At 40.7% G+C, this 22,456-nt stretch overlaps 1 protein-coding gene across 1 annotated transcript in view; it reads left to right on the forward strand.

Annotated features, from left to right (window-relative positions):
- The first annotated feature begins 229 nt into the window (after positions 1 to 229).
- The window catches only part of LOC111971430 (discs large homolog 1-like protein), a 216,117-nt gene continuing 193,890 nt past the window's right edge, over positions 230 to 22,456 (forward strand). Inside the window, exon 1 of the mRNA XM_070446257.1 lies at positions 230 to 311. Coding sequence (XP_070302358.1) covers positions 306 to 311 — 6 coding nt within the window. The 5' untranslated portion in view covers positions 230 to 305. The remainder of the gene's footprint in view (positions 312 to 22,456) is intronic.

The following is a 22,456-nucleotide window of genomic DNA, read 5'->3' on the forward strand; positions in this document are numbered from 1 at the left end:
TACAGAAGTACAGGATTCAGGATGAAGATAGTTCAACCCCCCAGCTGGACCAAGGTCAGTCCCAGGCCTGTCCTCAGCACCCCTACCCTGGCTTGGAGGGCCGAGAGAGGGAGCTGCCGGGTAGCCACCACGGGACCCTCCGCAGCCACCATGGAACCCTGGACAGGCACCACCACAACAGGGGAGAGAGAGAGGGCACGGAGGGCAGGGGAGAGGGACGGCCAGAGCTGGTCCAGGTAGCAGAGAAGAAACTGTCCCGAATAGAGAACGTCCACGGATACGTCTCCCATGCACACATCTCCCCTATGAAGGTAGGACACAGCTATGTACATGTGTGCAATGTCAACACAGAGAAACATGCAATACATTATTGCATGCACATGAAAGTGAAACGTAGCCTTTGTTGATGTACTGTATGACCCTGCTCCCCCTCTGTCCTCTTCTTCTTTCTCTTTATCTGGTCTCCACTTTCCTATTTACACACACTGTACCTTATCCCGCACTCTTAGCACACACTCATACACAATATCATAATGGAATCCCCCTACAGTGCTTGCATCAACAAACAAAGCATAAGAGGAATTWAAAAATCTTCCATGACTGTTTAAACACATCTCAATGTTTGCATAGACTCCAGCCAGCAAACCGGGAACATTTCCAGAACATTAGCTAAGATTGTAGTTAACGTTTTATCAAAGAATGTTTTTGACGACAATTCATTTTTTTATGTTTTAAATTAAATATCCTCTATAACAACCACCACAGAATATTCTAAAAAAAAGTTCATTAGGTTTCCAGGTAATGTAATAGCACAATGTACCAGTAATGTTTTCCCAGCAAACCAAAATTGGTTCTGTGAAAGTTCCGACATTTTGTCATATCACAAAAACTGTCRAGTTGTGCTGATGATTATACAATGTTTGTATAAAACATTCGTGTGATGTTTCAAGAACGTTCCCAGACACCTTTTGCCTGTTCTGTAATGGTTCCCAGAATGTTTCATTAGGTTGTGGGAACAGTCTGGTGTGAACATTGTGGGGACATCACAAAAGAAATGTCCACAAAACACCAAATACTGTCCAGTTGTGCGGATGATTATACAATGTTCATTTTAGGGTGCTAAAAACATTTACCTGATGTTACAACAACATTCCCAGAACACATTTTGTCTGTTTTTTAAAGGTTCCCAAAATGTTTAATTAGGTTGAGGGAACAGTCTGGTGGGAACATTGTGTGGACATTTCAAAATATATGTTCCCAAAACACAAAAACGGTCCACTTGTGCTGGCATTCAGATAATGTTAGTATCAGAGTGCAAAAAAACATTCATTTTATGTTGCAAGAATGTTGACAGAACAGCCTTTCAGAGTTCGTTAAAGGCTCCCAGAACATGAATTAGGTTGTGGGAATAGTATCAGAGATTGGTTCCCAAAACACAAAATATGCTCAGTTACATTCATACAATGTTTAAGGTAGCTTGCACAGGACATTCCCTTAATGTTGCAATAATATTATTGTGATATTGAGAAAGGTTGCACAGAACATTCCCACAATGTTGCATACTGTTCCACAATTTCCAAATAAGTATGTTTTTATGACATTCATATAATTTTTGTTTCAGGTTTAACATAATATTCCATTGATGTTCACGTAATATACATTTTACTTGTTATGGAGGTCCTCCAAACATTTCTAGAACATTTAGAAAATGTTTTACCTAATATGATTTACCTAACATTCTCAGCATGCAAATTTGTGGCTCCTTAAAGCAGATTGGAATACATCCCCATTATGTTTCTCTCCAGATTGAATGGCAAGTCACATTTGAGGACTGAATTGTAGTCCCTCTACAAGGTGTGAAAGATACACATGGCATTTTAATTTCATTCATATGATACTGAAAAGCATTTAATCATACAAACACAACCATATGTTTTACCATTCATTTGTTGACAAACTGCACATTATTTCATTCATAGAACATTTAAACAGCTTTTAATCATACAAACACAACCATATTTTGTACACTTTATATGTTGACAATATGCACATCTTGGGTTTGACCCTGCACTGTTTGGTTCCCAAGACAGGTCTTTCATCCTTTGCACCACCTGGGAAGCTCTCTTACATTTACATTTTTCGGAATTTAGCCATAGCAGTATGGACAATCAGGAACTCCATGCTTCTGTTTTAGTCTTCTTAGACATAACTAACCCAGGGACATACTGGTAACTGGGATATTCGCCATCGCTTCATCCATTCTCTCTATACAGTATTCTACATATTTCTGGGCCCATATTTCCAAGGTATCCAAGACTGAGTGCTGATCTAGGATAAGTTTTGCTTTTCAGATCATGAAAAATAAAAMATCTGGCTTAGGAACCAAACATTGCAGGCTAAAACCCACATGTGCAGATTSTCAAAATATGAAGGGTAAAAAATATGGTTGTGTCTGTATGATTAAAATGCTGTTCAAATGTACTATGAATCAGTGGCGTGTGGTGAGATCTGAGGTCAGGCGTGAAGACGTGAAAAAAAATTGGTGCAACCAAATCATGGGCTGGTGCCAAAAACTTAAAAACGTCGTGCCACCAGGGGAAAATGTTAGTCTGGAGCCCTGCTACAAGGGGAATGTTTTCATATTGTAGTGGACGAAGATGAGAAGAATGTTTGTGCAGCCAAATGCAGGCTACTGTGCATTTCGCTATTCAGGTAGGATAACATTTTGGAACATTCATTTATAAATGTTTTCGTATTCATCATTTGTTTTATCATTGTTATTATTGTAGGCAAATTTATTAAAACGTAACTACCAAAAGGCGAGCTCTGCCTATCGTCCTGCCTATCTGCTTTTTTCACGCCAATACACATTTATTATTTGAGTGCAAGGCCAGCATCCCAGAGTCGCCTCTTCACTGTTGACATTGAGACTGGTGTTTGCAGGCACTATTTAATGCAGCCTCCAGTTGAGGWCTTGCGAGGAGTCTGTTTATCAAACTTGACACTCTGATGTTCTTGTCCTCTTGCTCGTTGTGCACCGGGCCTCCCACTCCTCTTTATATTCTGGTTAGTTCCAGTTTGAGCTGTTATGTTAAGGTAGTAGTACACAGCTTTGTATGAGATCTTCAGTTTCTTGGCAATTTCTCGCATGGAATAGCCTTCATATTTCTCTGAACAAGAATAGACTGTCGAGTTTCAGTCTTTGTTTCTGGACATTTTGAGCCTGTAATCGAAACCCACAAATGCTGATGCTCCAGATACTCAACTAGTCTAAAGAAGGCCAGTTTATTGCTTCTTTAATCTGCACAACAGTTTTCAGCTTTGCTAACATAATTGCAAAAGGGTTTTSTAATGATCAATTAGCCTTTTAAAATTATAAACTTGGAATAGCTAACACAACACAACATTGGAACACAGGAGTGATGGTTGCTGATAATGGGCCTCTGTACGCCTATGTAGATATTCCAGAAAAAATCTGACATTTCCAGGTACAATAGTAATTTACAACATTAACAATGTCTACACTGTATTTCTGATCAATTTGATGTTATTTTAATTGAAAAATAAATAGCTTTTCTTTCAAAAACAAGGACATTTCTAAGTGACCCCAAACTTTTTAATGGTAGTGTACACAGCAAGGCTGCCTTTCCCCTGGCCTCTGCAAATTTTTACCAGACCTCCCAAAAATTGGGGAGTAGTAGTTCACAAATCGATTTTATCATGCAGAAAAAACATGAAGAGGACAAAATTAATATTGATAAAATGTATATATATTTTTTTCACATCACTGCTATGAATGAAATAATGTGCAGATTGTCAACATATGTGTAAAATATGGGTGTGCTTGTATGATTAAATGCTGTTCAAATGTACTATGAATGCGAATTGCCATTAAATCTGGAGAGAAAAATAATAGGGATGTATTCCAACCTGCTTTGCTATGCTTTAAGGAGCTACAAATTTGCATGTTGAGAATGTTGTCGTAATATTTGGTAAAACTTATGTTCTTGCAATGTTCTGAGGACCTCCAAGACAAAGTAAAATGTATACTGCGTGAACATCAATCAAATATGCTATGAACATCATAAAAATTGACTTATTTGGAAATTGTGCAACATTGTGGGAATGTTCTGTGCAATGATGCGAATGTCACAATAATATTCTTGCAACATCCCAGACAACTCCCATAACTTAATCAACCTTAACCTTTAAAGAACYTAGACCAGATGTTATGTCAACATTCTTACAGCATTATAGGAATGTCCTGTGCAACATACCATTAAAKATTTTATGAACGTCATCACAACTGAGCATATTTTGTGTTTCGTGAACCTATCTCTTGTAATATACCCACACTGTTCTCACAACCAAATTACACGATATGGGAACATTTAAAAAACTCAGTAAGGCTGTTCTGTCAACATTCTTGCAACATCAAAGGAATGTTTTGTGCAACCTGATACAAACATTATCTGAATATCAGCACAACTGGACAGTCTTAGTGTTGTGGGAATCTCTTGTCATATCTCAACAATGTTGACATATCCTAAAGAAACATTCTGGGAACCATTAAAGAACCGCCGAAATGTGTTCTGGGAATGTTCTTGTAACATCAGGTGAATGTTTTTTTTACACCCTAAACGAAACATTGTAGAATCATCCGCACAACTGAAAAATGTTTTGTATTTGTATTTATTAAGGATCCCCATTAGCTGCTGCCAAGGCAGTTATTTAAACATTGAAGGCAGTTATATACACTTAAAAATATTACACGACAATACATTTCATACCACTTTTCACAAAACATTAAACGTGTTCACTCTGGCCACTACTCTACTACCACATATCTACAATGCAAAATCKATTTGTAAGTGTGTGTAGAGTGCGTGTATTATCATGTGTATGTGTAAGCGTGTGCCTGTGTGTGTCCCCGCTTATCCTGCTTAAGGTGTATTTTTATCTGTTTWAAAAAAAATCTGATTCAACTGCTTGCATCAGTTATGAAGAGAGTGGCATGTCTTGTGGGGTACACYTGGGTGTCAGAGCTGTGTGCTAGTTGTTTAAACAGACACCTCGTGCATTCAGCATGTCAACACTTCTTATAAAAACAAGTTGTGATGAAGTCAATCTCTCCTCCACTTTGAGCCATGAGCGATTTGCAGGCATATGCACATTTAAGGGCCAGCCATGCTGCCCTGTTCTGAGCCAATTTTACGAGGTCCCTCTTTGTGACTGAACAGTAGTCCAGGTGCGAGAGAACTAGGGCCTGTAGGACCTGTCTTGTTGATAATGTTGTTAAAAAGGCAATGCAGCGCTTTATTACATTTACATTTAAGTCATTTAGCAGACGCTCTTATCCAGAGCGACTTACAAGTTGGTGCATTCACCTTATGATATCCAGTGGAACAACCACTTTACAATAGTGCATCTAACTCTTTTAAGGGGGGGGGGGGGGGGGGGGGGGGGGGGTACTTTATCCTATCCTAGGTATTATTATGGACAGACTTCTCCCTATCTTAGCTACTATTGTATCTACATGTTTTGACCATGACAGTTTACAATCCAGGGTTACTCCAAGCAGTGTAATCACCTCAACTTGCTCAATTTGCACATTATTTATTACAATATTTAGTTGGGGTTTAGTGAATGATTTGTCACAAATAAAATGCTTTTAGTTTTGGAAATATTTAGGACTAACTTATTACTTGCCACACATTCTGAAACTAACTGCAGCTCTTTGTTAAGTGTTGCAGTGATTTCAGTCGCTGTAGTAGCTGATGTGTATATTGTTGAGTCATCTGCATACATAGACACACTGGCTTTACTCAAAGCCATTGGCATATCATTAGTATAGATTGAAAAAAGTAAGGGGCCTAGACAGCTGCCCTGGGGAATTCCTGATTATACCTGTATTATGTTTGAGAGGCTTCCATTAAAGAACACTCTCTGTGTTCTGTTAGACAGGTAACTCTTTATCCACAATATAGCCAGGGGTATAAAGCCATAACACATACTTTTTTCCAGCAGCAGACTATGATCGATAATGTCAAAATCCACACTGAAGTCTAACAAAACAGCTCCCACAATCTTTTTATCATACATTTCTCTGTCAATCATCAGTCATTTGTGTAATGTCCTACCCTATGGGGCTCCCGAGTGGTGCAGCGTTCTAAGGCACTGCATTTCAGTGCTAGAAGTGTCACTACAGACACCCTGGTTCAAATCCAGMCTGTATCACAACCAGCTGTGATTGGGAGTCCCAAAGGGCGGCCCACAATTGGCCCAGCGTTGTCCAGGTTTGGCCGGTGTAGATCATTGTAAATAAGAATTTGTTCTTAACTGACTTGCCTAGTTAAGTGAAGGTTAAATTAAAAAATTCATGTTGATGATTTCATTCCTGTGCTGTTTGTAAGTACCCAGGTAGGTTGACTGATAACCTGTTGCAGGCACTGGCTACAGTTTTAAGCTTTTTCTTGAGTGGGCAGCTTGATGAAAGCCAGTCAATATTTAAAATCACCCAGAAAATAACCTCTGTGTTGATATCACATACATTATCAAGCATTTCACACATTATCCAGATACGGACTGTTAGCACTTGGTGGTCTATAGCAGCTTCAAACAAGAATGGGCTTTAGGTGAGGCAGATGAACCTGTAGCCATGTTACTTCAACAGTATTTAACATTTTGTGATGTACCCACAATGTTCCCACCAGACTGTTCCCACAACCTGATGAAATATTCTGGGAACCTTTGAAAAACACATGAAATATGTTCTAGGAATGTTCTTGCAACATCAGGTGAATGTTTTATACAAATATTATATAATCACCAGCATGACTGGACAGTTTTTGTGTTATGAGAACATTTGCCTTGACCTATCGAATGTTCTGGGAACTATCAAAAAAACAGTTTTGGTAAGCTGGGCAGGTACTACACACAGTAGACAGCCATGGTAAGAACCAGAGATAGAAACAAGCAGTATTGTATTCACTTGTTTGTGTGTTTACCATAGACGGTATGGTGTTTACATACTCGTTGACTATGGTCTCTCTGGAAACATTTAGTCTTCAAGCCAAACCCTTTTAGATTCCAGGTAGAACCCTTTCGGTTTCCATGTAGCTGGAACCAAAAAGGGTTCTTCAAAGGGTTCTCCTATGGGGATGGCCAGAGAACCTATTTAGCTTCTAGATAGCACCTTTCTTTCTAAGAGTGTAGTGTTGTGTGAGGTTCATTGTCAATAATGGATGTCTTCTCCCACCTAGTGGATCATTCTCGTCACTGCAGCTGTGTGGACAATACTTCTATGCAAGTGAAATACTTTGCTGAATCCCATCGACCACTAGCACCTTGGCACATGTAGTAGGTTGGAAATATAATAATAGCTCCACCTGGCCTTTGAATTCTGGCTATATTTATTAAACTATTGACACAGACACTGAACATTGATGTACTTTAAGTTCTGTACTATATTTTAGCCATAAAGCTAATTTAATAAACATACTGTCAGTGTTTTAATCAAGTAAACTATTCAATGATGCCTTTGACTCTTTTTAAAGATTCATTGTGACTAGTGTTTTGTTCAGTCTGTGGTCTGTGTGTCTTTCTGTGTGGTTATTTTGGTGGGGCCGCAGCTGGTGTGTTTGTGTTTGTGTGTCACAGTAGCATCACAGTGGTCTGCTTGGCTCTGTAGGCCCTAACAGATGGAGCAGCCATCTTGTTTCTCTCCAGGACTCTGGTACTGCAGGGCTCTGGACCCAAATGTACCTCATGTACTGTCCAACACATCACACACACACACACACACACACACACACACACACACCTCACACACACACACACACACACACACACACACACACACACACACACACACACACACACAGAAGCATAGGAACAACTCTGTCATTTGGGACACACTTTTGCTACGGGGGTCAGGGGACATACCCCCAAATGTTAAATGCTGATTTCTATTGACTTTTGAGAAAAGGATACAGACAAATATTAACTTACAAATGGGCAAATTTACAAGGCTACGGGTGGAATTGCAGAGGGTCACATACTCTGGTACAGTCCAACCAGTCTTAGGGTGTCACGCCCTGACCTTAGAGAGCTTATTATGTCTCTATTTTGGTTTGGTCAGGGTGTGATTTGGGTGGGCATTCTATGTTCATTTTTCTATGTTTTTGTATTTATTTGTTTTGGCCGGGTATGGTTCTCAATTGGGGACAGCTGTCTATCGTTGTCTCTGATTGGGAACCATACTTAGGTAGAATTTTCCCACCTGTGTTTTGTGGGTAGTTTTCTGTTTAGTGTTCAGCACCTGACAGGACTGTTTCAGGTTTCGTTTCTCACTTTGTTATTTTGTTCTAGTGTTCAGTGTAAATAAAAATCATGAACACTTACCACGCTGCGCTTTGGTCCGATCCTTCTTCATCCGACGACCGTTACATAGGGCCATGGCAATTCATAGTGTACTGAATATCAGTGTGACTGTGAATGTGGATATATTCAACTAACCTTTTCACATGTGAGTTTCAAATACACTACCATTCAAAAGTTTGGGGTCACTTAGAAATATCCTTGTTTTTGAAAGAAAAGCAATTTTTTTGTCCATTATAATAACATCAAATTGATCAGAAATACAGTGTAGACATTGTTAATGTTGCAAATGACTGTTGTAGCTGGAAACGTCAGATTTTTTCTGGAATATCTACATAGGCGTACAGAGGCCCATTATCAGCAACCATCACTCCTGTGTTAGCTATTCCAAGTTTATAATTTTTAAAAGCTAATTGATTAGAAAACCCTTTCGAAAATATGTTAGCACAGCTGAAAACTGTTGTGCTGATAAAAGAAGCAAAAAAGCTGGCCTTTAGACTAGTTGAGTATCTGGAGCATCAGCATTTGTGGGTTCGATTACAAGCTCAAAATGGCCAGAAACAAAGACTTTCTGTCTATTCTTGTTCAGAGAAACGATTCTATGCAAGAAATTGCCAAAAAACTAAAAATCTCATACAACGCTGTGTACTACTCCCTTCACAGAACAGCGCAAACTGGCTCTAACCAGAATAAAGATGAGTGGGAGGCCCTGGTGCACAACTGAGCAAGAGGACAAGTACATTAGTGTCTAGTTTGAGAAACAGACTCRTCACAAGTCCTCAACTGGCAGCTTCATTAAATAGTACCCGCAAAACACCAGTCAACAGTGAAGAGGCGACTCCTCGATGCTGGCCTTCTAGGTAGAGTTCCTCTGTCCAGTGTCTGTGTTCTTTTGCCAATGTTAATCTTTTACTTTTATTGGCCAGTCTGAGATATGGCTTTTTCTTTGCAACTATGCCTATAAGACCAGCATCCCGGAGTCGCTTCTTCACTGTTGACGTTGGTCTAAGTGACCCCGAACTTTTAAACGGTAGTGTACATTTTAATGGTCCATCCAGCCAGCGTAATTTTTTTAATGCAGGTGATGTCAATGCTCTCACTGTTCCAAAAACAAAATGCCCTCAAACTAAGGCACTAAGGCACTGTCAGTAGAGAGTTGGCTAAATATGACCGCTTGTGTTAGCTCACTCTTTCCTCAGTTAGCACTTGGACGAATGTAGCCTGCACTTTCCGATTTGGATGAGAAATGTGTTAAGCTGGTCCAACTTCTGTGAATGTCTGAACATTGCATCCAAAAATAAACTGATCACATTGAGGACATTAAGTTGTAAAGACTGTGTTTGTACAAATTGTTTCTGTGAAAATAAAGTGTGGCCAGCTCGAACGCTGACAGTTGCGTAAATCGTATCGAGTAAATTGTTCTAAATCACACCGGTTTGAGCATATGGCGCAGTGACCACCGTAGAATGCTCAAACCCTGTGCTCATATCCGTCAACGGGTTAAACAACCACTTTGTACTCTCTCTGCTACTGTATGATTAATTTCCTAGTATTTTTCTCACTTCCCCCATGTCAGGTTGTTACTACTGCTGCTCTACATACTGTATGGTTTAAAACTTATACTATTTTCAACTTGTAATAGAGTTATTATACTGTAATAATAACTAGCAACATACACAGTTAAAAACAGTTGTGGGGGCCACAAAAAAATCTTATCTCATCATGAGGGGCCGCAGTGGCTCTCCGGTCTGGGTACAGTTCCCACATCCATAGGGCGTAGAGAAAATGTTGCAGTTATAAATCAAGTTTGCTGCAATTCTACACATTTTGCCATGTAGTGGAGAATCACATGTGCAGTTTTACAGCTAATTTCCTGCAATTCTACACATTTTGCCATGGGTTGGAGTAAAATGTTTAATATGATATCTAAGTGAGAGTGACTAACAAAATCAATGGACCCCCCCCAATAAATGTTATTTGAGAGTATTGAAGTCTATCTGCTAATTTCATAGCTGATCTATCTCTTTAAAAAATATAAAATAAAATTCTAACATATTTGCAGGAAGTGGTTGTGTAAATTGTAAAGGATGTGTGGATACTCTGAGTGCATTTCCATTGGGATGCATCGTGCACATACATATCACACATTCATCTTCCTGGTGGCTCAATACACATTTCTCATTCAACAAACATTTCACTCTCCATCTCAGGACTTGCACTCACTTTCATACCTGTTTGAGTGGCTACATGCTTTCGCTTTCATACCTATGGCCTGGAAATGCTTCTTCCATTCACCATCACATCGTCTCTGTTCATCTTGCACACTCGATTCAATCTAAGTGTGTGTTTTTGCATGGAGGTCAGTGTGTGTGTGTGTGGAGTTCATATGGTCTCTGTGAGCTTGGTGTTCTACACAAGGGAGACAATCTGGCTTCTCTCAGTGTTGTGTTCATAGTATTGTCTTCAGCAGGCCTGGGCAAATTGACCTGATTCAATACGGGCCCGCGGAATCATGCTCAGATCACAAAGAATTTGCGACAGTAAAGTTTTGAAAAACATATTTGTTTTTCAAATTAAAAGCCCAATGAATACTCACCTTCTGTGTAATGATTTAACTCCCACCGCTTGTGGGACATTTATTTTGAAGTCACGTATAAATAACAATTGCACAAGGACAGACAGTGACTGACAGGCTGACACACACGTCACAGTTACAAATAGTAGCTAGCTAGAAATTGGCAAAAATCTGTTTTTCAAAGATTTCAAAGAAAAGGAAAGTAGACAATGAATGTAGGGTGTTCCAGCAAGAGTGGACATCGAAATATTTCTTTATTGAGATATCAGGGAAAGCTGTGTGCTTAGTGTTGAAAGACTACAACTTGTCCTGACACTTCTAGACGAAGCATGCAAAGAAATATAGGAATATGTCTTCTGAGCAGAGGGCAAGTGCATCGAAAGAGTTGCTTTCTCAGTTGCAAAAGCAGCAAGGACTTTTCAAAAAACGTCATTCAGCAAACGACAGAATTGCGAGAGCTAGCTATGTACTGTCCCACAAAATTGCTAAACATTGCAAGTCATTCGCTGGGGGTGAATTAATTAAAAATAATGTTTAATTGACTCTGTAGCAAAACTTTGCCCCAAAAAGAAAGATCTGTTTGAAAATGTTTCCCAGGAAAAAACATTGGTCTTTTAAAATGGATACAAGATCAAGTAGCTGAGCTGAACCCAGAAAATATATATTTTTTCCTGCATTGCATTATCCATCAGGAGGTGCTCTGTAAATGTGTTTTTAAAATGAGCCATGTTGTGGATACGGTCACTAAAGTGGTAAACTTCATTAGAGCAAAATCTTTAAACCACAGGCAGTTTGTCTCACTTTTGGAAGAGACAGAGTCGGACCATGCAGATCTGCCCTACCACACAAACGTGAGATGGCTGAATTTGGGGAAGGTGCTTAAAAGGGTGTGGGACCTCAAGTCGGAGATTGCGGAGTTTTTGCAAGTGAAAGGAAAATATGTGGATTACCCTCAACTGCAAGATAAACCATGGTTGGCTGATTTTGCCTTCACCGTGGACATCATCGCCCTCCATGAATGAACTGAATTCCAATCTACAAAGGAAGGGCCTTTTTGCACATCAGATGTACAGCCTTGTCAAAGCTGTCAAGGGAAAATTACTCCTCCTGACCCGCCAAGTAGAAGCCAACAATCTCACCCACCTTCCGACACTACTAGTCTGTTCCCTATCAGATGACCAGCGGGAGAAGTATACATCGCTGCTGCGTGCTTTGAACGGTGAGTTCTCTCGTCGTTTTGAGGATTTCAAAGTGTTGGAAAATGACATGCTGTTGGTTTCCTCTCCTTTCACCTTCAATGTGGATAACGCTCCCACTGACCTGCAACTTGYGCTTATCGATCTTCAGTCGGATGCAGTGATTGGAGAATTATTCAGAACAATGTCACTGATGAGGTTCTATGCATCTCTCGATTAACAAAGTCATGATCAGAGTCATGATCAGAAGATGTTTGTCCTGTTTGGGTCAACCTATGTAAACTCAGCAAAAAAAGAAACAACTGCGTTTATTTTCAGAAAACTTAACAAGTGTAAATATTTGTATGAACATAACAAGATTCAACAACTGAGATATAACTGAACAAGTTCCAAAGACATGTGACTAACAGAAATTGAATAATGTGTCCCTGAACAAAGGTGGAGGGTCAAAATAAAAAGTAACAGTCAATGCAGCTGGTGGCCACATCAGATACTAAGTACTGCAGTGCATCTCCTCCTCATGGACTGCAACAGATTTGCCAGTTCTTGCTGTGAGATGTTACCCCACTCTTCCACCAAGGCACAGGCAAGTTCCTGGACATTTCTGGGGGGAATGGCCCTAGCCCTCACCCTCCAATCCAACAGGTCCCAGACGTGCTCAATGGGATTGAGATCTGGGCTCTTCGCTGGCTATGGCAGAACACTGGACATTCCTGTCTTGCAGGAAATCATGCACAGAATGAGCAGTATGGCTGGTGGCATTGTCATCCTGGAGGGTCATGTCAGGATGAGCCTGCAGGAAGGGTACCATATGAGGGAGGAGGATGTCTTCCCTGTAACGCACAGCGTTGAGATTGGCTGCAATGACAACAAGCTCAGTCCGATGATGCTGTGACACACCGTACCAGACCATGATGGACCATCCACCTCCAAATCGATCCCGTTCCAGAGTACAGGCCTCGGTGTAATGCTCATTACTTCGACGATAAACACGAATCCGACCATTACACTTAGTGAGACAAAACCGCGACTCGTCAGTGAAGACCACTTTTTGCCAGTCCTGTCTGGTCAAGCGACGGTGGGTTTGTGCCCATAGGCAACGTTGTGCCAGTGATGTCTGGTGAGGACCTGCCTTATAACAGGCCTACAAGCCCTCAGTCCAGCCTCTCTCAGCCTATTGCAGACAGTCTGAGCACTGATGGAGGGATTGTGCGTTCCTGGTGTAACTCAGGTAGTTGTTGTTGCCATCCTGTACCTGTCCACAGGTGTGATGTTCGGATGTACCGATGCTGTGCAGGTGTTGTTACACGTGGTCTGCCACTGCGAGGACGATCAGCTGTCCATCCTGTCTCCCTGTAGCGTTGGCTTAGGCGTCTCACAGTACGGACATTGCAATTTATTGCCCTGGCCACATCTGCAGTCCTCATGCCTCCTTGCAGCATGCCTAAGGCACGTTCACGCAGATGAGCAGGGACCCTGGGCATCTTTCTTTTGGTGTTTTTCAGAGTCAGTAGAAAGGCCTGTTTAGTGTCCTAAGTTGTCATAACTGTGACCTTAATTGCCTACCGTCTGTAAGCTGTTAGTGTCATAATGAACATGCACCTGTGGAACGGTTGTTAATTGTTTATGGTTCATTGAACAAGCATGGGAAACATTTTAAACATTTTAAACGCTTTACAATGAAGATCTGTGAAGTTATTTGGGTTTTTCTTTTTTTGCTGAGTTCATGTGAACAGACATTTTCAGTGATTAAATATAACATGTCAAGGCACAGATCATATCTTACTGACTCTCACCTCTCAGCAATCCTGCGCATAGCAACGTCAACTTCACTGCTCTAGTCAATGCCCATCAGAGACTTCACGTCTCACACTGATTGAGTAGTTTTAAATGTAATATTGAACTCTCTCTTTCTTGTGTTTTTGTGCATACCTGTTAACAAGAGTTCTGTCCGTGGTGCTGAATGTACAGTGTACTTTTCCCTCCGTGTAGTTCATTGCATGTTTAATAATGAAAATACCTACCAAAAGGAGAACATGGATGTGGTTTATTTCTGTGCATGTTAAAAAAGTTAAATAAGTAGCATACATGGACATGATTTGCAGTAGATATATCTGTCAACATAGTCATACACATGATGTATAATCCTGTAATATGATTCTGGCCCGCAATGGCAAAAATATATTCTTAAGTGGCCCTCCATGGAAAATAATTGCCCAGGCATGGCCTAAAGTATCCATCTGAGCAATGAGCTCAAAGCAGAGCAGGCAGCATCCTGGCTGGTGTTGATTTCATCTCATCATACTGATCCTCATACTGGCTGGCTGTTCTATGCATGTGGCACTCTTTCAGTCGTCTCTGTGTGTATGTGTACACTCATTGCAGTAACAGGTTGAGTCCCTGTCCTCTGTACTGTAGATAGTGTCGTTGGAGTGTGTCTTCGACGCTGGGTCACCTGTAGGCTATGAGGAGGTCCCTTTTCCTGACTTCTCTACACTACCAACCACGCCCTTCTACAGGTAACAACACCCACCGACCAACCGCCTGCTATGCCACACTGTTAGTTCGCCCCGGAATGATAGCATCACTGCCAATTCTGCTTCTCCATTTTGCTTTGTTTTTCTATTCAGTTTGTTCTTTCATTCGTTAATGATGACACTTCTACCATTCTACCTCTTTTTGCAGTATTCCTGCAAAATGTTGCAGTAACATTTTGAAAGCTCTAGGTGGCACGGTTGCCATAGAGAGTTTGCCAGCTTTCAGATAGATAGAGCAATGTTATTTTTGTTTACATGGATGTTCTGGCTTTGGATTGCTCATTTGTGTGGCTTCGTCATCATGTAGCTGGCTGTGCTGTCAACAATTGGTGTTCAACTGACGACCAAAGTAAGCCTGCAGGCGCCCATCCCACCACAAGGAGTCACTAGAGCGCGATGAGCTAGTAAAGCCCCCCCCTTGCCAAACCTTCCCCTAACCCGGACGACGCTGGGCCAATGGTGTGCCGCCCTATGGAACTCCCGGTCAAGGCCGGTTGTGACACAGCCTGGGATCGAAACCCGGGTCTGTATTGATGCAGTGCCTTAGACTGCTGCGCCTCTTGGGAGGCCTTCAACCTAATTTTCATCCAGGAAGTAGCCTAAGCTTTGTGTCATGAAAAATGTCCTCCTTGGAAATAGACCGATAAGCTGTTTGGCTGATGGTGATGGTTTCAGCGGACCTGTCATTTTTTGTACGATTTTCATCGTATGTTCCCTTCCCCTACCCATCAGTAGCCATCTCCTGTCCAGTGAGCCTAGTATATGTAGTAGTAGAGTGGAGTCAGAGCTGTGATAATAGGACTGATGGCTCGTTCAGGCCAATACGTGCATTAACTCTCTTCAACCGCTCCATGTAATGCAGACTGGTGGAGGACACATTTCAGCAGCGCACCAACCTGAATTCCAACAAATTGCCTCCTATTCAACAGCCCTCTCTCTCTCTTTTTGCACTCTCTATCTCTCTCGTTCTATGATGTTGTGCTGTGCTCTGGGTCTGAGCCTATTAGGAGATGGTACTGATGGGCTGGGTGCTATGCAGGGTACAGATAGAGCACTTAGTGATCCCAGCACCTCTGTGTCATTAAGCTAATGCACTCTATTAGGAACGCCAAAAAGATGGGCCGGTGCCTAATCAAGACCTTTAGGAGAACCAAGGGACTGCAGCGGACCTTACTGGTAGGTAGGGAGGATGTATCTACTGTATTATTGCTAGGTAAGGAGTGTGTCTGTGTCGTAGTGAGACAAACAGCTCGTCATTGACTGACACTCTTAGCTGATGAACTCTCCAGTGTTCACTGCCCACTTACTCTATATGCATGCAGTGAACATGTGGTTTCCAGGCCAGACCTCTGTGTTTTTTTTTTAACCACTGTGAAGTTTGTAGCTGGGTTTGTTGACTGCTGTATGGAGTTGATTTGGAGGTTTGTTTAGTGTTTATGTGCTAGTGCTGCTTTTAAAAATCAGTTTTCTGCTCTAAAAGACTACTTCTATAAAGCAGGTATGTTCGGTTTTGGAAACCACATTGTTATATTCTTATAGGAATGGTCATGCTTTTGCTGAATGTAAAGCAGATTTGTTTTGGCGTCATGACGATGCATTGGTTTAGCTCCCTGTCCTGCTCTCACCGACCAACATGAGAACGCTCTCTCTGCTTTTCTAACAGCACACACCCACACTATACGCCAGGAGTACCACACACACACACACACACACACACACACACACACACACACACACACACAGCACACACACACACACACACACACACACACACACACACACACACACACTCCTTCCACAGTAACACAATGCTCCCATAGCACACAGACCTCAGCCCACTACCGTGGGTTTGATGCTGCTGCTGGACAGACAGACAGAGCTGTGCTGCAATGCTACGTGAGCTGAGCTGCAGTAAGTAAGTAGCCCTCTGAATGAATTCTAGAGAGCTAAATAAACCCAGTTCAGTGTGCCTATCTGTCTCTGAGGTATACATGTTGATGGTAAAGAACCAGTAATAGCAGCAGGAAGAGAGGCTTGACTGGGGGCTGGATACTGTTCCCGTGCTTCAGTGGCGATGACGTGATGCTTCAGCTAGTGATTGATTAGAAGTGAGATAGAGAAGTTATTGAGACACTATTTTTTACATGCTCAATTTACACTGAGTGTACAAAACATTAGGAAAACCTGCCCTTTCCATGACATAGACAACGCAGGGGAATCCAGGTGAAAGCTATGTTCCCTTATTGTCACTTGTTAAATACACTTCAATCTGTGTAGATGAAAGGGAGGAGACAGGTTAAAACTTCTTGTCAATAGGTGCGCTATTTTCACTTTGGAAAAATCGTGCCCAAATTAAACTGCCTCGTACTCTATTCTAGATCATACAATATGCATATTATTGTTACTATTGGATAGAAAACACTCTCAAGTTTCTAAAACTGTTTGAATTATATCTGTGAGTAAAACAGAACTCATTTTGCAGCAAACTTCCATACAGGAAGTGAAAAATCTGAAAACGAGGRWCTATTCCAGGGCCTGCCTATTCAACTGGCTTATATTTATCGATATGCATGCACTTCATACGCCTTCCACTAGATGTCAACAGGCAGTGGAAGGTGGAATGGGGTGTCTAGCTTGATCTGAGGTCGAACAAGAGCTTTTGGAGTGGCAGGTCAGGAATTTCCTTTCTCTACCTAYGCGCGCGAAGCACCTCCATATTGTCTTCTGATAAGCGTTCGGTATACACGGCTAATATCTCCGCCTCTGATTTTATTTGATGCATGTGATAATAACGTCGTAAAGTATGTTTTTTCAACCAAGTTTTATCAGATTATTCAACGTTTATTGGGACTTTTGGAGTTTTCCGTTCTTTACGTTGAGAGAAACTGGGAACGTTATCAACATTGGCGAGCATTGTGGCACGAATTCGACAGGAGAAAAGGACATTCTAAAACCAAACAACGATTTATTCTGGAAATAGGACTCCTTGTACAAGATTCTGATGGAAGCTCAGCAAAAGTAAGAACAATTTATGATGTTATTTCGTATTTCTGTGGAAAATGTTATTTCTATTCTCCGCCGTTTTGGCGGGCGCTGTCTCWCAAWAACGCAAGCTGTTTGTTATGGTAAAGTTATTTTTAAAAATCTAACACGGCGGTTGCATTAAGAACCAGTGTATCTTTCATTTGCCATACAACAAGTATTTTTTAGTAAAGTTTATGATGAGTTCTTTGGCCAGATTAGGTGAGTGTCCAAAATAGCTCCGGACATTCTGGTGAATCAATGCTACATATTCACAATGTATAACCACGGTTTGCAGCTCTAAATATGCACATTTTCGAACAAAACATAAGTGTATTGTATAACCTGATGTTATAAGACTGTCATCTGATGAAGTTGGTCAAGGTTAGTGATTAATTTGATATCTTTTGCTGGTTTTTGCGAATGCTATCTATGCGGTGAATAAATGCGGTTGTGTGTTTGGCTATTGTGGTAAGCTAATATAATGCTATATTGTGTTTTCGCTGTAAAACACTTAAGAAAATCGGAAATATTGGCTGGATTCACAAGATGTTTATCTTTCATTTGCTATACACCATGTATTTTTCATAAATGTTTTATGATGAGTATTTAGGTATTTCACATTGCTCTCTGTAATTATTCTGGCTGCTTTGGTGATATTTTTGATGGTAGCTGCAATGTAAAACTATGATTTATACCTCAAATATGCACATTTTCGAACAAAACATAAATTTATTGTATAACATGTTATAAGACTGTCATCTGATGAAGTTGTTTCTTGGTTAGTGACTAATTATATCTCTATTTGGTCGGTTTTGTGATAGCTACCTATGCGGTAGAAACATGGTGAAAATATGCGGTTGAGTCTTTGGCTATTGTGGTTAGCTAATAGAAATACATATTGTGTTTTCGCTGTAAAACATTTTAAAAATCGGAAACGATGGCTGGATTCACAAGATGTTTATCTTTCATTTGCTGTATTGGACTTGTGATTTCATGATATTTATATGCTATTATTTACTTGTGGCGCTATGCTAGGCTATGCTAGTCAGCTTTTACTGATGAGGATGCTCCCGGATCCGGGATGGGTGTTAAGTAAAGGTTAAAAATCCTTCTTTAAGCATCGAGACAATTGAGACATGGAATGTGTTTGTGTGCCATTCACAGGGTGAATGGGCAAGACAAAAGATGTATGTGCTTTTGAACGGGGTATGGTAGTAGATGCCAGGTGCACAGGTTTGTGTGTTAAGAACTGCAACGCTGCTGGGTTTTTCACGCTCAACAGTTGTTTCCCGTGTGCATAAAGAATGGTCCACCACCCAGAGTATATTTACGGTATTATTGTTTTCACTCATAGAATTCCAACATTTTATTCAKGCTCCAAGTATTTGTATTCATTTAAATGTAGTTGCTTCATTAAAATGAGAGCTTTGTCTTGAAGCAAAACCATTTCAGCACCCTGCAATATTATCAGTGAATAAGTACATGGTACTTCCATGAACCCATAAATCCTTACATGAACCCATAAGTCATTATGAATACGGTAATCCCACCACCATAGCATGGGCCCAAGGCTTTTCCCAAGTCATCTAACTGAGCATCCATCTTTGATTTATATTAATATTTGTGAGGTGAGAGCTCTGATGCTCGTTCTTTATTAGAGAGAGGAAGGAAGAGCGAGAGAGAGGCGATAGACCGTCTATCTCCAAAACAATGGCTCGATACCAATACCCCCCGACCCCTTAGCCCTCCCCCTCATTTTCAAGTGTCCCTCAGAGGGGGAGTGAACTTGAAATGGAGAAACTGGTGGTAGGGAAAGATATTTAAGCTTAGAGAATGGGACATCACTAGCTACATCACTCGCGCCAAAGGATAGCCTACCACGTAATTCATTGACAAAGCTTTCCTTATATTTCTCATGCAACAAATATATACTTAGCATATGAGCAACAAATAAGAACCGCAAAACCACAATGTGCCCGTAATGTACCCATCCTCTGGCTGTGGTTCAATGTGAAGTATTACTGAAGCTGGACTTTCATTCTATAATAGCAGTTTGACATGTAACAATCCCATTTCCTTCAGTCATTTTCAGCAATTTCTTGGGGATTAATGATTAACCAGTGAAAACCAAWTAAAACCACTGAACTAATATTTATACCAAACATTTTAGAGTCCATACACAGATCAGCTACATAGCTACACATCCATTCGCATACAATCTTACAAGAACCTAAAATGGTTCTTCAGCCCATAGGAGAACCCTTTGAAGAACCCTTTTTGGTTCCATGTAGAACCCTTTCCATAGAGGGATCTACCTGGAACCCACAAGGGCTCTAACTTGAACCAAAAAGCCAAATAACCCTTTTGGAACCCTAAAAGTGTACAGGTATTTTATCCTCCACTACACAATAACCAAGAAAATAGTTAGCTAAGTTACTTCAGTTGCATTGCATGGGAAATATCTTTCATCTCTAGCATTAAGGTTTCTGCAATAAAGAAACATGACAGGTTATTGACTTTGAAACAGCAAGGCAAATTTACAGTAAATAATTTAGCTAGATTATTTACATCCACAGGGTTTCAAAAGAGAACAGCCTTGTTTGCTGGTTTGCTCAGGAGTCCATAAAACATTAAACAACACAAATACAATTCATACAAATGTCAAAATGGCCATAAACCCAGGTACTTCACTGCGAGTTGATAACTGTTTTACGTGGCTCAGTGCAGCCAGCCAAAGCACCATTGGTCTTTTTTCCCCTTAAAGCTATGTTGACAATTTCCGAATTTGACAGGCTGATACTGCAATTCCAGTTAACTCAATAAAACAAGTCTCAAAATACAGTACAAGGAAAATATCTACACAATGTCTTCAAAAACATTGCTCTGCTTTTACGATTTTTACTGTATGAGTGTTTGGCTCAACGAGACAATTCTGTTTACACTGCCCTGCTCGGAGGGGGGTTACTCTCGAGCAATGGAAGCTCTTCAGAGGAGGAACATCCTACTCAGTGATTTAAAAAGCATATTTTTATTTTATATATTTAACTAGGCAAGTCAGTTATTAAGAACACATTTTTATTTTACAATGACGGCCTACCCCGGCCAAACCCTAACCCGGACGATGCTGGGCCAACTGTGTGCCGCCCTATAGGACTCCCAATCATGGCCGGTTGTGATACAGCCTGAAATCGAACCAGTGTCTGTAGTGACACCTCTAGAATTGAGATGCAGTGCCTTAGACCGCTGCACCACTCGGGAGCCCCTATAGTGAAACATTACAAAAGTTATCCTTTTTWGATTAAACTATACAACATATATTCACGTCACCAAATAATTGATTAAAACACAATGTTTTGCAATGAAGGTCTACAGTAGCCTCAACAGCACTCCCTGGATATCACCGTGGTGTAGCCTGAGGACAGCTAATTTCCATCCTCCTCTGTGTACATTGACTTCAATAAAAAACCTAGGTTCTCAACCCTTCCATAGACTTTTACAGTAATTATGACAACTTCCGGAGGACGTATCATCAGCATGAACTGACATGTTGTCCACCCAATCAAAGGATCAGAGAATGAATCTAGTACTGAAAGCATAAGGTAAAGCTAGCTAGCACAGCAGTGCATAAAATGTGGWGAGAGAGAGAAATACAATAGTTGAACAAATTAAATTTGGCCAACTCAAAACACCTGGACAAACAGGAAGGAATGCTAATTATGTTAGCTAGCTGGCTAAGGCTATCCAAAGCTGCAACTATTTCCAAGTCAGGGTACACTTTCGGTTTTATTAAATTATTGCCACCGGGGCCCGCCAGTGTAACTGCTAAACTGCTTGCTGAAAAACTGTGCTGCTTGATTGCGGGTTTACTAACGTGTCAGTTCTAGTAGCTATGTTGACTGACATTAGCTAATAAGGTGACAACGATGTATGCTGTGTGTAGCGGATTAGCGGTTATGATAAGAAGGTTTGGCTTGGAAAGGTTTTTTCACCTGGTCAGACAGCTGTTGTGTACTGAAGTCCACAAGTGAAGGGAAAAGATGACAGGAGAAGACTGCGTAGATGCAAGAAGGAATTATACAACTAACAAAGTGATGATGCTGTTTGTATGTGGCTGCTTAGGAAGTGAACTGTGTGTGCGGGTGATCAGAGGTGTATTTATCCTGCCGATTCTGTTTCTTATTAAACAAAAGAAAACAGAAGTAAATGGGGATAAACCTACCTGAATCTGTTTAATAGAAACACTTGTTTGCAAATCTTTGGACTAATAATTACACCCTAGATCAGCTAGATGTAAGCAAGAGTGTTCAAGGCAGTGTTGAATGTGTCACTGTCTGCCACCTTGATAACTCGAATTTGTCTCTCGACCTGTGCACCTACTTTATAAACTACAATTCGTAGGCTAGGTTGTAGCAACCTCATGATGAGTAAAGGGAAATGTTAGTATCATTAAAACCTATCAATGTTACATTGAGCTGGGTAAATGGAATATAAGAGACAGTCATCCAATATGCTGTAATAGAAACGAGGCCACGCTCATAAAAAAAGAATCGTCCTSCCTAATCTTAATGCAAGTGTAGCGAAACACTAGAACGAACACTGAACAAAACTAACAAAATAACAAAACAAACCGTGAAGCTAATATGTATAGTGCAGACAGGCAACTAAACATAGATCAAGAACCCACAAAACCAAAAGGGAAAATGGCAACCTAAATATGATCCCCAATCAGAGACAACGATAAACAG

Source organism: Salvelinus sp. IW2-2015, linkage group LG13 (assembly GCF_002910315.2).
Source record: "Salvelinus sp. IW2-2015 linkage group LG13, ASM291031v2, whole genome shotgun sequence".
NCBI classification, from domain to species: Eukaryota; Metazoa; Chordata; class Actinopteri; order Salmoniformes; family Salmonidae; genus Salvelinus; species Salvelinus sp. IW2-2015.